The sequence below is a fragment of the Amblyraja radiata genome, chromosome 3, assembly GCF_010909765.2.
Source record: "Amblyraja radiata isolate CabotCenter1 chromosome 3, sAmbRad1.1.pri, whole genome shotgun sequence".
Taxonomy (NCBI): Eukaryota; Metazoa; Chordata; class Chondrichthyes; order Rajiformes; family Rajidae; genus Amblyraja; species Amblyraja radiata.
Window position 1 is genome coordinate 61,424,839 of NC_045958.1, and position 13,580 is coordinate 61,438,418.

The window sequence follows — 13,580 nt, forward strand, 5'->3', positions numbered from 1 at the left end:
GAATGCACACCCATTCCCCACCCTCCCCTTCCACCAACACCCCTTCCTCTGGCCTCACAATTATTCTCCTTACCTCACGGCATTATCTACTTTTCACTTCTATCCTTTATCCACCCATTTGACTTTATGCTTTCTCAAGTTACAAGAGAAATTCCATTTGCTTCTCTCATCACTCTTCCCAACCTCCTCTGCCACCTTGTTCCACTTATGAACTTTTATAAAAGACTGGTTTGATCACGGCTGAAATATTGCATTCAGTCTTGGACAGTACACTTTTGAAAATACCCCTTTAGGTGCACACAATGATTCACATAAGAGTAACTTTAGTTATATGGATAGACAGGGGAGGCTGCGGAAAGATCTGACATAGGTATAGGGAGGGTACACGACAGTCGAGGTCACGACCCATGACCCGTACTGCTGCCTCGCAACACCATCTGGAGTACAAGCGGTGAATGTCAGGTAAACACTTACTATGGCTGACAGTACAGCCATAGTAATGTCGGGGTGGTCGGAGTGCCAGTGCACTCTGGGGGGTGGTCGGGGTGCCAGTGCACTCTGGGTGGGCGGAGGGACCACACTGTGGAGATGGGGCAGAGGGCGGCCGTGGCCGGACAGCGCTGACCCCGGGGGGGGGAGAGTGGGGACTGTCTCCAGGGACTCACTCCTTCGGCCACTTACACCTTGGTGCTTGGGTTCAGAGCAAAGATACCAGAGCATTTGGTTCAGAGCGCTCAGTCACCCACAACAATTTTTAAACAGGTAGGAAAGTACATGTTTCGTGTGTTAACAGTGTATGCCGGAGGCTGCCATGCCCTCCAGGAAGATTGAGCTGCTCCGTGCATCACGCCCCGTTGACCCGATGAAGGGATTCAAAGTAACATTAGCAAATTTGCAGATGACACAAAGCTGCGTGGCAGTGTGAACCCAGGATGCTATGAGAATGCAGGGTGACTTGGACAGGTTGGGGGAGTGGGCAGATGCACGGCAGGAAGTTTAAAGCGGATAAATGTGAGGTTATCCACTCTAGTCGCAAAACCAGGAAGGCAGATTACTATCTAAATGGCGTCATGTTGAGAAAAGGGAAAGTACAACGGGATCTGGGGGTCCTTGCTCATCAGTCTATGAAAGTAAGCATGCAGGTACAGCAGGCAGTGAAGAAAGAGAATGGCATGTTGGCCTTTATAACAAGATGAATCGAATATTGGAGCAAAGAGGTCCTTCTGCAGTTGTACAGAGCCCCAGTGAGACCACACCTGGAGCATTGTGTGCAGTTAGGAAGGACATTCTTGTTATTGAGGGAGGGCAGCGTAGGTTTACAAGGTTAATTCCCGGGTTAGCGGGACTGTCATATACTCAGAGAATGGAGCAGCTGGGCTTGTACACTCTGGAGTTTAGAAGGATGAGAGGATATCTCATTGAGACACAAGATTGTTAAGGGTATGGACACACTAGAGGCAGGAAACACAATGTTGGGAGAGTCCAGAACCAGGGGCCACAGTTTAAGAATAAGGAGTAAGCCAATTAAAACGGAAATGAGGAAACACTTTTTCTCACAGAATGTGAGTATGTGGAATTCTCTGCCTCAGAGGGCAGTGGAGGCAGGTTCTCTGGATACTTTCAAGGGAGAGCTAGATAGGCTCTTAAAAATAGCGGTCAGGGGATATGGGGAGAAGGCAGGAACGGAGTACTGATTGGGGATGATCAGCCATGATCAAAATGAATGGTGGTGCTGGCTCGAAGGGCCGAATGGCACCTATTGTCTAATCATATTTAAAAACTGTTCCCATTGCCCCATTGCCAAAGGAGTCAAGACCGTGTGTGTGTGTGTTGGGGGGGGGGGGGGGGGGGGGTAGAGGCAGAATGATAGCAATATACCAAAGATCAAGTGATATGTGGGAATGTTTAAGAAGGAACTGCAGATGCTGGAAAAATCGAAGGTAGACAAAAATGCTGGAGAAACTCAGGTGAGGCAGCATCTATGGAGCGAAGGAATAGGTGACGTTTCGGGTCGAGACCATTCTTCAGGTTAGTAGTAGGGGAGTAGGACTATCTGGACTGCTCCTACATACAGCTTGTACCTATCCAATAGAATAAGTGACTGATTTCTATTCTGATACACCTTCCATATTCGAAGCCGAAAGTTGGCGCCTTGAAACTGATTGACAAAGCTAAAAGACTGACAAGAATAAAATGCAATAACCTGGGTTTTGGCGTCAGTGGTCATAGCTAACAAAGAAAACAGTTTAATTAACAAGTGCTTTAATTTTGCCACCTTCCCATCGGTGGGGAAACAAAACCCTCACGTACCTTGCTGCAACAAAAGCAATACGAAGCTCACTTATACTCCATTCTCCTGGGACACCAACATGTTTCAGATGATGTCCAGCAGAGAGCTGAGCGCCAAGCTCCCACTTCGCTGCCCAGCACTGAGAGCTGAGCACTGGGATCTGAGTGCTGCGCTGCACTCCAAGCACAGCGCTGCACTCCCACCTCACTGCCCAGGCCGCCGTCACCACCACCAGGGAGCAGAGCGCTGCCCCCCCAAACTTACTGCCCTCCCGAGCTACACCCCCAACTCATTGCCCAGGTCACCCCCACCTCGCTGCCCAGGCCGTCGCACCCCCACCTCACTGCCCAGGCTGCCGTCACCATCACCAGGGAGCAGAGCGCTGCATCCCCCCCCTCACTGCTGCCCAGGCCGCCATCACCACCACCAGGGAGCAGAGCACTGTACCCCCACCTCACTGCTGCCCAGGCTGCCGCCACCAGCAAAGATCTTTGGCCACCAGGGAGCAGAGCACTGCACCCCCACCTCACTGCTGCCCGGGCCGCAGCCGGCACTGAGAGAACTGAGGCTGCGCGCTCCCCATTTCATCCAAAGATCTCGGCCGTCGGGTGACGTCGCCACGCATCAGCCAATGAGCTTGGACGAGAGTGCGCGAAGGTCGCGCACGATGACGCGGGGAGCGCGCGCGCAGAGTCGGCCGGGCGCGAGCGGTGGCGCCCGTTTTTGCGTCCTCGTTGGGAGGCCGACGTCACTCACAGTCTACGCGGCTCGCGCGCTCAGAGTGTGAGGGGAAAAAATCGTACCGAGCGAGCGAGTGAGAGAGAGCGCAGGCTGAGCAACAGGAGCGGCGGCAGCGGCGGCTCCTCCTTCTTCTCCTCCTCCTCCTCCTCCTCCTCCTCCTCCTTCTTCTCCTCTTCCTCCCCCCCCCCCCCCAACCATCCACCCCAGCAGCGCCACGGCCACGACCAGCTTCATGACCGTTTGGCACGGTAGTTGTTGTTGTCCGAGCCCGGTGTTGAGACGCTGCGTGGGAGCCCGCGGGGCCGCTGTAATCGTGTGTGTAGGATGTCCCGACATGAAGGTGAGTGAGACTCTAGGCCCTCTGTTGCCCTCGGCCTCTCTCCGTGGGTGAGATCGGGGAGCCGCCATAACCGCTAGGCCTGGCTTCTGAGGCGGAGAGCGAATCCGGGATTGGGCGAGGCGGAGCTCCTCAGTTGTTGTGTTGTCGGGGCGAGTGTTGATCTGGTTTGCGGCCTAGTAATGTTCTCACTGATCCCGGGTATCGTTCATTGCCCGCCCCCACCAACCTCGTCTGATTCTCCCTCCCTCCCGGCTCCGTATGATTGCACTGTCATCAAGGTGGCCGGCCCTTCCTGCGGCCTGAGGCAGGCTGCGGGCCTACCCTTGGAGCCTGGTGTTACCTTTCGTCTCGGAGACTGGCTGAACTGACAGCTCGTCACCGGGATGGGAAGCAAATTGCCTGTTCAGTGCCTCTGATCTGTAGGCCTTGGGAAACCCGCTTCGATTAGAACTGCATCCCTATTAATACAAGGCCTGAAAGTCATTATTATTAAGTGAAGTCCTCCCTTTCCCGGTGGGGGTGACGGATAATCACCTGAGAGGAGGCTGACATGGCGGCAGTTTATTAAACTATTACAGCTTATTAAAGTTTGTTAAACTGTTAAAAGTGTTACAGGAGTTTAAACAGATTTGGATTTGTTGTCGGTTGAATAACATTAGGATGACACTTGCTCATTCCTTTTTGGGAATCTGATTTGAAGAATATGTCTTAAATTGTGTTCTTTCTACATGTTCTGTTTTTACTTTTCCAACCCGTGCACATTAGTTTACTATAATTGTAACCAGCATTTCCAATCTGATTTGCACGTTAAAGGTTCTATTATAGTGACAACTTTCCCGACCTGTGTGGAATTGAAAAATATGGCAAGAGTCGGAATTATTAAAGTTTTTAGTTAAATCATTTGTGGTAAAACTTTAAAGCTATATATTTATAAACATTTACAAGGAGTTTTGTGCTTTTTGGAGGTAGCAATGAATGTGTTAATTTTTCACTCACCCTTCGCCCAGATTTTATCAATACTTTCGGAAATCAGCTATCACAAGATAAAAGTGTTGATTTATCATTTTGACGAGCAGTGTTTAAATCTATTTCTTTAAGGAAATGGCCAAAAAGAAACTTAGTAGTCATTTTAACAAAGCTTTTACCATATTCAGGAAAATGGTTAAAAAATCTGTGTATAATGTTATATATTTGCTACAATAATAAAGCTAATGAAGAAATATGACATGTTTAAAATTATGGAAGGATAGGACAGAGAGAGAAGCCTGTAAATGATAAATCATGACAATTAAAAACAAGGTTTATAACAAATGAAAGAGAATTGAGAATTGATTTTTTAAATTAATTTTAAACTATCTGCATGCAACACTGCAAGTTAAGTTGATGAAGGAAAACAAGAGATAGGACAGATAAATATGATCACACTCTTTTCCAAATATATAAAAGTAGTGAAACAGATGCATTAATGATATTTTGAGAAACATTAAAACATTTAATCACTCAAAGATGCCCATTTATTTATTGCTATCTAGTGTTGTCACTAATATGCATACAGATACATGGCCTGGCCTTGCATTAAAAGTAAAAAAGTATACAAACAGATTAATATTGAAGACAAGAGCCACCAACAATCGTATTCAGTATTAATCTTGGTCAGTCATTGCTATTTGTTTGTATATTAGGATTTTTGCATGAAATCTGATTTGAAAATAAGTTACAATTTACACTTATTTTCTCAACTGTACAAACGATAGACTGTCTTGGTGTGATTGTTTTTATCTGTAATCATTACTAAACGTTTAAGACACTTTTTAGATATTCGTTTAATCTGTGCTGATAATGATGCCAGTGGATATTGTTAATACACTGCCAGTGACATTTGTTCTCTTCAAAATCATGTTTTCAAAGACTAATGTTTTCTTTAATAGTTTATAGACGTGTAATATCATTTAGAACTAATAAGTTATTAGCTCTTTTATCAGTAGATTGAAATTTGATTAAAATCACTTATGTCATTTGCATTTTAACACCTTTTGAATTCTTGTTTATAACTGAATTTGTACACACTATCGCATTTAAGGAGTAATTTGATTGGCAAAAAGTGGACTTCATTTCTATAAGGTGGTTCGAATTGTGTAGGTCTGAATATTTATTCAATATGGTTTAATGAAATGCATAATGAAGTGCAACCTGCAAACTTTTCTAAAGTTTCTAAGGACTTTGTGGGAGGGATACAGTTATTAACAATAAATAAGTATAGAAGTTGGGAGGATCATGTTGCAGTTGTATAAGACGTTGGTGAGACCGCATTTAGAGTATTATGTTCAGTTCTGTGCACCATGTTACAGGAAAGATATTGTCAAGCTTGAAAGGGTTCAGAGTAGCTGGGACATGTTGGCCGGTGTGGGCAAGTTGGGCCGAAGGGCCTGTTTCCACACTCTATGACTCTAATAAATGATCAACGTCAAACAAGAAAGTTAAGTGGATACTCTAGACTATTCTAAAGTATTCCTGATTGGCATCCCACGTATTCTACTTTCTTCAAACTTGAGTTAATCCAAACTCTGCTGACTTGACTTAACTTAAAACACAGTGTTCCATGTACTCTTTGCTCTGTGTATTTACCTTCCTTGGCAGGTAGCAGAGTCTTGATTTTTAAAAATTCTTATTTGTTTGCAGGAGTTATAGATGTCATACTTGTGATCATAAGGTCATAAGGAATATGGGGAACAAGGGGAAGCTTGGGGACGACCTGAGAGAGTATATACAATTATAAGTTGTCTAGAAAGGGTAGATGGTCAGAATCTTTTTCACATGTTCAAGGTATCACAAATGTGAGAGCATAGGTTTGAGGTGAGAGCTTTAAGGGAGATTCGAGGAGAAAGTAAAAATACAGTGTGTGAAATCTCAAACTTACTGTCAGAGTAGATGATGGAGTCTGATACGATCACGGTGTTTAAGGGACATTTAGAAAGGCACTTAAATAGGCAAGGCATAGAAAGGTATAAGATGTATAGATGGGCAAAAGGGTTCACATGGTTGGGCCAAGGAGCAGGTTTCTGTGCTGTGTAAGTCTGACCGCATAACCTTCAATTAAATTTGTTTTGTCGTGCTATTTTTTAGGCTTCTTTAGGTTGATAATTAGTAAAACTGAAGCTATTGTCTTTGGTTGGTGCTATGTACTCTGTTAGGTAGATACTTAATTTGTTCTCTTACCAGCCAATGTCTTATACTGATCCCCTGGATTGTATGCCCTTTCTGACCTTGAACTGTACTCCCAACAGTAGGATGCCTACTTTCATCTCTGTAGTATCATCTATCCGTCACAGGCTATTCATTCATGATTTAGTTTTTTCTCAACTTTATTACTGACTTTTTCTCCTGACTTTGGTCATGTGTTTGTTAAATCTGCGGTCACACAAATCTCTGCTATCTGTTTTCTATCTGATGCTAACTATTGTTCACTTAAATTTTCTATGCTTGGTGAATTAATGTTTCATACTCCAGCAATGCCTCAAATTTAAATGCTCATTGTTGCATTTCGATTCTTTCATAACTTTGTTCATCCTCATGTCTATAACCTTCTGCAATCTTCTATTATCTTTGTTCCTTTAGGTTTACTCTCCTGCATTTAATCTGTGTTCACTGTCCTGTAATTGACAAAATCTAAGTTGTCTATACAATACAATACAATACAATACCGTTTATTTGTCATTTGAACCTCACATGAAGCTCAAACAAAATTTGGTTTCTTCAGTCATTCAAGAAAAGAACCAAGACACACATCAACACAATTTACACAAACATCCATCACAGTGAATCTCCTCCTCACTGTGATGGAAGGCAAAGTCTTGTCTCTCCCCTGCTCTCCATTCCTCTCCAGAAGTCAAAGTCAAAACCCCCGGCGGGCGCTAGCAAGTCCCACGGCCACTCAAAGCCGTGCCGGGCGATGTAAGGCTCTGCTCTGGGTCCTGATGTCGGAGCCCCCAGCGGGCGCTAGCAAGTCCGCGGCCATTTAAAGCCACGCCGGGCGATGTAAAGCCCTGCTCCGGGTCACTCTCAACCCCGCAATTTGAGCGGGAGAAGTCGCCGTAGCCGGTGCCCCGCAAAGCAGTCTCCCACCGGGGACCCGCGAGCTCCCGGTGTCATCATCCACCGGAGTCGGGTCGCAGCAGCGCGCCACCGCAGCTCTCCACGCCCCGAAGCCGGCCAGCTCCACAATGGTAGGTCCGCAGCTCCGTGGCTTGAGCCCCCACGTCGTTCCGGTTGGAGGTCGCTCCACGGTGCTGGGCCCCAACGGCAACGGAGACCCGACAGGGAAAAGGTCGGGTCCCCATACAGGGAAGAGATCTAAAAGTTTCCCCCACCGCCCCCCCCGCCCCCCACACATACACAGTCAAAAACCCACCACAAACAGTACCCTCAACAGGACAATAAAATAAAAAATAAAAAAGACAGATGGACTGCAGAGGCCGCTGCGACGTCGGTCGTGCCGCCAACCCACGTCTTAAGGTACTGCGTCTTAAGATACTGTCTCTTCCACTCTCCCTTTTTCTTTAAGTAGCACTTAAAAATCAAGCAACCATGATGTTATCTTGGGTATTGTGGTAATTTTTACATGTTAAAGTTGCTAGATAAATACAATTTGATGTCAGTGGTTTAATTTTACACTCTACCGATGTGATTGTGATATAGTCCTATTATTTACTAAAAATTGAAAATCACCATACCTATATATTTTTAACAATCATCCATGTACAGCTGCTCCTCGACTTACGATGGAGTTACGTTCCAATAAACCCATCATAAATCAAAAATATCACGTTAAAAAGGCACTTAATACAATGCGCTCACGTGACCGGAAGTGACCTGCGGCCCACTGCCGTTGATGAGCATTTGCACCATCGTAAAGTTGAAATATCGTAAGTCGAAGCATTGTAAATGGGGAGCATCTGTAATGAAAATTCAGCTGCATCAAATTGATGCCAGTAAAATACAAGATAATTTAACAATGTATCTATTTAATATACTTCTCAATCTATTTAAATGTTAATAATTTCAAATAAATGACATTGCAAGGTTTGTTTTTAAGCAACCTTCAATAATATAAATGTGATTAACATGTTATGAGTAATCACAGTCTGGGATTTAATATCATGGCTATAACCTTCTAATCCAACCACATGAATGTATTTTGGTTGGTTATGAAAATTTTCAAAATATGATTCACTTTATCTCAATGTGAAGCAATACGGTTAGAGGGTTATTGTTCTTCTAAATTTAATTTATACTATAGAGGGATCCGAGCCAATCATGAAGGTTAAGTAGATGCTTGTCCAATGTGAATGATGAAAATGTAAAGCATTCGTGAATTATGGTAGGATGATCTGGATAATTATGTTCGCAGTTTTTTATGTTCACAAAAAACAAATTAATACCAAATATATTTTTGCAACAAATCAAGCAAGCTAGTAAGAATTCAAACCGTTTCTGAAATATTTTAATACTTCATAATATCCCATCCTTCAGAACATCTTTTGTACTTTGTCATTGTTCGTTTTTAAATTTGGTCTCTTATACTATCATAACTAAAATTCTGATCTTGTGCTCTTCCAGTTTGCGCGATCTTTCTATTTGCGCAAAAATAGGGCTACGATTTTTGCCAGCTCACTCACCGTTCTCCTGTGCTGCGAGTGCACCAAGTCGTTCGGTCTATTGTAAAAGTTAGCGAGGTTTAAAAATCTTAAAAACGCGCATGCGCAGATCGATCTCCTCTCCTGCCAGTCAGCGCCGAGTGGATTGGTCTTTTCTCCTGTCACTCCGCGGGACGGTCCGCCCCTTCCTGCGTCAACGTGTCTTTACGGGAGCTGAGGATGGCCGGCAGAAGTTTCCAACTGGACACAGTTTTCGGAGTGACCGGAACCGGCCCGACCCCGGCGCGGGAGATGTCACCAAATGGAAGGCGGAGAATCTGATCCCGACGGAGGAGAGCGCCCAGCGCCCGCTGTGAGTCCCCAACGTACTGCCAGCTCCAGCCCTGTCCCCTCTGGTCCCCCTCGCTGGCTCCTGCCCCCCTCTCCCCTCCCCCCGTGATATCCCCACAACCCCCGTCTTTTCCCCAAGCTCTCTCTCCCCCCCTGCCCACACAAGCCCCCCCCCACACAACCCCCTCCCCCAAACACCCCCCACGTCTGCACACCCCCTCCCCCCACAACCCGCCCACACCCCTTCCCCCCACAACCCGCCCACACCCCTTCCCCCCACAAGCCCCCCTCCCCCCACAGCCCCCACTCCCCCCACAGCCCCCCCTCCCCCCACAACCCCCCCTATATTGTGTTGAGGGAACGGGTTGTATTGGGGGATCGGATGAGTGGTGGAATATTGCGTTGGGGAATGGGTTGCGGTGAGGGACCAGTCCTCCCGTGTGACTGGGACCCAACGGGTCCCACTTAGTCTAGTCAGTTTCTATAAATGAGGAGATCTAGGGAATATATTTTATGTAATAGAGGCATTCTTCCATTCACGTTTTATAATTAATTGCTATATCGAGTAGGTGACATCAGGATGCTTCATACAAAAGGTAATGGAAATTTGTGCTAACATTTTGCTTAGAATTGTTTATTTGCAATTTTCAATATTTGATATTTTTTGCTCAACAAAATCTTCTGAAACTTACAGATCCATAATGATATGATCTAATTAAATGCTGTCATTAAATTTAAATCAAGGAACAACTTCAGCAACACTCTGGTCCTCCGGGGCCTTGCCTGTAGCTGGATAAGACTGACAGATCTTCATTAAGGCTTCAGATATATAAAGAGTAAGAAAGAGGCATGGGTGGATGTTGGGCCACTGGAAAGTGATGCAGGAGAGGTGATAATTGGGAATAAAGAAATGGAAGAAGAATTGAATAACTTTTTTGTATCAGTCTTCACTGTGGAAGACACCAGCAATGTGCCTGAAATTCAAGTGAGTGAGAGGGTGGAAGTTAGTCAAGTGGCTATTACTGAGGAGAAGGTGCTTGTGAAGCTGAAAGGGTTGAAGGTGGATAAGTCAACTGGACCGGATTGACTGCACCCTAAGGTTCTGAAAGTAGCCTTCAGAGATTGTGGAGGCATTAATAGTGATATTTCAAGAATCACTAGAGTCAGGAGTGGTTCCAGATGATTGGAAAATTGCCAATATTACCCACGTACAAGAAGGGAACAAAGCAGAATAGTGGAAACTATAGGCTGGTTAATCTGACCAGTGGTTGGTAAGATTTTAGAGTCCATTATAAATGATGAGGTTATGGAGTACTTAAAAGTTCATGATAAAATAGGCCGAAGTCAGCATGGTTTGGATGAGAGGATTGAAGGCTTTGTGGCCAGGTTTGCAGATGATACAAAAATAGGTGGAGGGCAGGTATTTGAGAAAGCAGGGACTCTGCAGAATGACTTGGACAGGTTGGGAGAGTGGGCGGAGAAGTGGCAGATGGAATATAGTGTAGCAAAGTGTGGAGTCATGCATTTTGGTAGTAGGAATAAAGGCGTAGACTAGTGTCTAAATGGGATGAGAATCCAGAAATTAGAGGCGCAAAGGGACTTGGGAGTGCTGGTTCAGGATTCCCAAAAAATTAATTTGCAAGTCGAATTAGTAGTAAGGAAGGCAAACACAAAGCCTGTATTTATTTCAAGAAGGCTAGAATATAAAAAACAGGGATGTAATGCTGAGGCTCTATAAGGAGCTGGTCAGGCCGTACTTGGAGTATTGTGAACAATTTTGGGCCCCATATCGGAGGAAGGATGTGCTGGCTCTGGTGAGTGTCCAGAGGAGGTTTACAAGAAAGATCCCAGGAATTAATGATGAGCGTTTGCCAGCACTGGGCACTAGAAGTTTAGAAGGATAATGGAGGGTCCTCATTGAAACTTACCTAACAGTGAAAGACTTGGATAGAGTGGATGTGGAGAGGATGTTTCCACTAGTGGGAGAGTCTAGGGCTCGAGGTCATAGCCTCAGAATTAACAGACGTTTCTTTAGGAAGGAGATGAGGTGGAATTTCTTTAGTCAGAGGGTGGTGAATGTGGAATTATTTGCCACTGAAGGCTGTGGAGGCCAAGTCAATGGATATTTTTAAGGCAGAGATAGATAGATTTTTGATTAATACGGTGTCAGGGATTATGGGGTTGGGAGAGAGAGCTAGACCAGCCATGATTGAATGACGGAGCAGACTTGATAGACCAAATGGCCTATTTCTGCTCCTATCATTTATGACATAAAGCTCCAGCAATCTCTTATCTTGCTTCTCTCAATAACCTAGGATAAATTCCACCAGGTCCTGGAGATCTGTCCACCTTAATGTTCTTCAACAGCCCCAACACCACCTCCTTAATCTCAAGCTGCCCTTGCATATTTGTATTCTCCACACTGATGTCACTGTCCTCCATGTCCTTCTCCTTGGTGAAAACAGATGCAAAGTACTTGTTTAGTACCTCTCTTACATCCCCAGGCTCCATGCACAAATTCTCTTCTTCCTTGAGCAGTCCTATCTTCTCCCTGGTTATTCTTGTTTTTAATATAGGTGTAAAAAATTCAGGGATTTTCTTTAATTTGACTCACCAAAGCTATGTGGTGGTCCCTTTTGACTAATTACCTGATTGAGTTTTTCCACCTTTCTTTATATTTCTCAAAGGCTCTGTCTTATTCCATCCTCTTAAAGTTTGAATGCACTTCCTTTTCTGTTTGACCAAATTTACAATCTTTACCATCTTAATCCCTCCTACTCACTGGAACATGCTGTTCTGAACTCCAATCAACTGGTCTTTAAACAGCTTCCACATGTTTGATGTAGATTTACCCGGTAACAATTGTTACAGTGTACCCTCCTGAGTTCCTGCCTAATAAAGCTGGAGTTTAGCTTACTCCAATTTAGGACTTTTCCCCACAAGGCCTTCATCCTATTCAAAACAATCTTCAAACTTATGAAGATGGACACACCAGGGCCCTCACTTTTTTTTTCTCTGATGCCTTTTTAGGTTGCCAAATGAGAGTTTAGGGGGTCATTTAAGACGGCTTGCATGACGCGTGCGATAATATGCTCGGATGAAGTGCGTAGTTATCAGTCGGAATTATGCTCAATGAAGCATTCACATATTATTTCTGCTTCAAATAAAGTCACAAACTAAATATAATCACCAATCAAGACATGATATATACCACAATGACATGCAGCAAAATTACAATCCAGTATCTCAACTCTTTTTACACTTTGCAATGAATGCAATTTCTATTATTTTTTTCCAATTACGAACAAAAATCTAGTTGGATTATTTAGCGTATGATCAACCTCGGTGAGACCAAGTGGAGCCTTGGCAATCGCTTCGCACAACACCTCCACTCAGTTCGCAATAACCAACCTGATCTCCCTGTGGCTCAGCACTTCAACTCCCCCTCCCATTCCGAATCTGACCTTTCTGACCTAGGCCTCCTCCATGGCCAGAGTGAGGCCCACTGCAAATTGGAGGAACAGCACCTCATATTTTTACTTCGGTAGTTTACACCTCAGCGGTATGAACATTGGTTTTTCCAATTTCAGGTAGTCCTTGCTTTCTCCCTCCTTCCCCTCCCATTCCCAGTTCTCCCACAGCCTACTGTCTCAGCCTCTTCCTTTCTTCCCCCCCCCCCCCCCCCCCCGACATCAGTCTGAAGAAGGATGTCGACCCAAAACGTCGCCTATTCCTTCGCTCCATAGATGCTGACTCACCCGCTGATTTTCTCCAGCTTTTTTGTCTACCAACAGGATCCCACTGAACATTGGCTGCTAGCTCTAGTCGGCTAGCTCTCCTTGGATCCCATGCGATCTAACATTCCAGAACAGCCTACCATGCCGAATCTTGTCAAATGCCTTGCTGAAATCCATATATACAGCATATGCAGGCCTGCTATCATCAATGTTTTTGATCACATCTTCAAAAAAACTCAAATCAGATTAGTGGGACACAATCTCCCACATATGAAACCTTGCTGACGATCCTTATTCACCCCCAGTGCCTCTAAACGCATGTATATCTTATCCCTCAGAATTCTCTCCAGTAACTTTCTGACTACAGATGTTAGACTCACTGCCTGTAGTTCCCAGACTTTTTCCTGCAACTCTTCTTAAATTGAGGCACAACATTTGCCATCCTCCAGTCTTCGGGCACCTCACTCCTATTTAATGAAGACTCATAA

The 13,580-nt window shown here is 44.8% G+C and overlaps 1 protein-coding gene across 1 annotated transcript in view; it reads left to right on the forward strand.

Moving 5' to 3' along the window:
• Positions 1–3,190: 3,190 nt before the first annotated feature.
• Positions 3,191–13,580, forward strand: part of kcmf1 (potassium channel modulatory factor 1) — a 114,722-nt gene continuing 104,332 nt past the window's right edge. The window contains exon 1 of the mRNA XM_033017897.1: positions 3,191–3,371. Coding sequence (XP_032873788.1) covers positions 3,356–3,371 — 16 coding nt within the window. The 5' untranslated portion in view covers positions 3,191–3,355. The remainder of the gene's footprint in view (positions 3,372–13,580) is intronic.